This window comes from Carlito syrichta, unplaced genomic scaffold (assembly GCF_000164805.1).
Source record: "Carlito syrichta isolate Samal-C Ts95f unplaced genomic scaffold, Tarsius_syrichta-2.0.1 Scaffold309435, whole genome shotgun sequence".
NCBI lineage: Eukaryota > Metazoa > Chordata > Mammalia > Primates > Tarsiidae > Carlito > Carlito syrichta.
Window position 1 is genome coordinate 89,985 of NW_007253531.1, and position 3,279 is coordinate 93,263.

The 3,279-nt window shown below is 50.7% G+C and overlaps 1 protein-coding gene across 1 annotated transcript in view; it reads left to right on the top strand.

The window, feature by feature from the left end:
• FABP6 (fatty acid binding protein 6) overlaps window positions 1–3,279 on the top strand; it is a 7,303-nt gene extending 4,024 nt beyond the window's left edge. The window contains exons 3-4 of the mRNA XM_008067239.1: window positions 2,654–2,743; window positions 3,165–3,279. Coding sequence (XP_008065430.1) covers window positions 2,654–2,743; window positions 3,165–3,218 — 144 coding nt within the window. The 3' untranslated portion in view covers window positions 3,219–3,279. The remainder of the gene's footprint in view (window positions 1–2,653; window positions 2,744–3,164) is intronic.

Consider the following 3,279-nt stretch of genomic DNA (forward strand, 5'->3'; position numbering starts at 1 on the left):
GTGCTGCTGCCCAGGCGGGTCTTGAACGTGCGGGTTCAGGCAATCCACTCACCTCAGCCTCCCAAAGGCGCGGGATTACAGGCTGAGCCACCGAGCCCGGCCTAACTTTTCTTTCTTAAAAAAAAAAAAAAAAAAGAACTAGAGTTACTCAGCAAGTTAATGCTCTTGATTTTTTTTTTTTTTTTTTTGAGTCAGAGTTGCCAAACTTGGAGTGCAGTGGAATGCTCACAGCCACCCCAGGGTTGATTTGCTTGGCTCTGGCAATCCGTCTGCCTCAGTTTTCCAAGTAGCTGAAACCACAGGTGTGCTACCATGCCTAGCTAGTTTTTGTGATATATTGTAGAAAAGAGGTCTCACCAAGTTGCCTGGGCTGGTCTTGAACCCCCAGGCTCACGTAATCCTCCTGCCTCTGCCACCCAAAGTGCTGGGATTACATGCTGAGCCACCGTGCCTGGTACCTTGTTTTGTTTTGTTTTAGTTAGGGTCTCACTCTGTCACCGAGGCTGGAGGCAGTGGCATGAACACTTAACCTTCTGGGCTCAGGTGATCCTCCTGCCTCAGCCTCCCGAGTAGCTGGGACTACAGATGTGTGCCACCATGCACGGCTAATTTTTTTGTTTTTAGTAGAGACAAGGTCTTGCTATGTTGTCCAGGCTAGTCTCGAACTCCTGGGCTCAAACAATCCCCTTACCTTGGCCTCCCAAAGTGGGATTGCAGGTGTGAGCCACCACACCTGGCCAATGCTCCTGGTTTTTAATGGTCAATAATGGATACTATAAAGATAATAGAAATAGCTAATATTTGCCGAGCACTTAATATAGCCTAGACACTTGCTGAGTAGTTTATTCATCATAATACAGTTCATCCTATGAAACTGGTGCAATTACTGTCTTCATTTTACAGATAGGGAAACTGAGCCATGGGATTAAATAGTTTGCCCTGTTGGCTGGACTTGGTGGCTCAACCTGTAATCCCAGCACTTTGGGAGGCTGAGGCGAGTGGATCGCCTGAGCCCACTGGTTTGAGACCAATCCAGGCAACTTGGCGAGACCTCGTCTCTCCAAGAAATAAAAAATTAGCTGGGCATGGTAGCTCACGCCTGTAGTTCCGGCTTCTTGGAAGCCTAAGGCAGAAGGATCACAGAGCCCAGCAGGTCAATGCTTGGGTGGCCATGAGCGCGTCACTGCACTCCAGCCTAGGCAACATAATGAGACTCCACCTCAAAAAAAAAAATTTGCCCTGTCACACTGCAGGGACGGGCCTTCACACTCAGGCAATCTGGCTCCAGAGAACATAACCGTGTTTTTATGCTACTTCCCAGTGTAGCATAGAGACAAAGAGCCTGGGCCCTGGAGTCAGCCACAGCTGGACAGGAAACCATGCTCTCCCTCCAGAATTTGTGGGACCTTGGGCAAGTCATTTCACTTCCCTGAGCCTCATATCTCTAGTATGCAAAATGGGACTAGGGGCCGGGTGCAGTGACTCACACTTGTAATCCCAGTGCTCTGGGAGGCTGAAGCAGGAGGATCACTTGAGACCAGGAGTTCAAGACCAGCCTGAGCAACACAGCAAGATCCTGTCTCTACAAACAATAAAAAGAAAAATTTGCGCCAGCTGGGCTCAGTGGCTCAGTCTGGAATCCCGTGCCTTTGGGAGGCTGAGGTTAGTGAATTGCCTGAGCCCGCGGGTTCGAGACCCGCCTGGGCAACTTGGCGAGACCTCATCTCTACAATAAATCAAAATCAGCCAGGCATGGTAGCGTGTGCCTGTAGTTCCAGCTACTTGGAAGGCTGAGGCGGAAGGATCGCCGAAGCCCAGCAGGTTGAGTGCTCCCAGCCACTGCACTCCAGTCTGGGCGACAGAGTGAGACTCCAACCCCCCCCCCAAAAAAGAAAAATTTGCCAAGCATAGTTATGTGCACCTGTAGTCCCAAGTATTCAGAAGGCTAAAATCGGAGGATCATCTGGGCCCAGGAGCTTAAGCTACCGTGAGCTATGATTGCACCACTGCACTCCTGCCTGGGAGACAGAGCAGGACCTCATCTCTACAAAAAAACAAAAACAAAATGAAACTAAGTACAGTCCCTGACTCAAAGAGCTGTGCTGAAGATTAAACAAGATTATGCATGGAAGTACCTTGCATAGTGCATTCCACATAGTGACTGCTAGAAGTAAAAAAAAAAAAAAAAAAAAAGGATAATTTGCTTTTGTTTTAGAGGTGAGGAAACTGAGGATCGGGAGGCCAAATAGTATGCCCAAGGTCCTGCAGCCAGAATGTGGCTGGGGATAGGGACTGAACCATGGCTACCTGCCTCTAATGTCTCACTCTCAGCACACTGTCTCAGCAGCATACCAGCCTCCATCTAGGATACAGAACAGCCAGGTCACTGATGAATCCAGCCTAGTGATTCTTTGTTTTGTAGAGACGGGGTCTATGTTGCCCCGACTGGCCTCCAACTCTCCACTTCTGCCTCTCAAAGTGCTGGGATTACAGGTGTGAGCCACTGTGCCCTGCCAGAAATACATGATTGTATCTCTACAGGCAAATTCCTACAGGGGGCTTCTGGGCTGCAGGGAGGCCCTTTCTCCCTAAGGGGTGGCCTATGCCTGGGAGCCTCTGGTGACCCAGGCTTAGTGTTGTGCTTCTCTTCCAGGCCACCGTGCAGATGGAGGGTGGGAAGATGGTGGTGAACTTCCCCAACTATAGCCAGACCTCGGAGATCGTGGGTGACAAGCTGGTGGAGGTGAGTGTCCTTTTGGTTCCTGGGACAGTCACTGAGCATTTTCCTGCCCTCAGCCATAGACCTCGGAGGTGGGCCTCTGGGCAGCTTCCTGTGTGCCAGGCTCTGTGCTGAGCTGGGTGCACGTGACCTTACTTGGTCTTCACAGTAACCCAGTGAGGTGGAGTTTTTTCTTTTCTTTGAGTTGGAGTCTCACTCAATCACCCAGGCTGGAGTGCAGTGGTCAGCATCTTTACCACATTCAGTCTGCATGCTGACTCCTGGATCAAACTGGGAAACTGAGGCCCAGAGAAGTGGTGCACCTGACTCCCATCTACTCAAGGCTGGAATTGGAGGCTGGCGTTCCTTCAACTGTGTCCCTGGCCACCTTGGGCCCAGTCTGGGGTGGGACACTGACTCCTTCTGTTCTGACTGCTTCTTTCAGGTCTCCACCACAGGAGGCGTGACCTATGAGCGCGTGAGCAAGAGACTGACTTGAGCATCCTTGCCGGGCCCAAGGGGCTGCAAACCCGCCAATAAAACTGATTTAAGGAAAGACA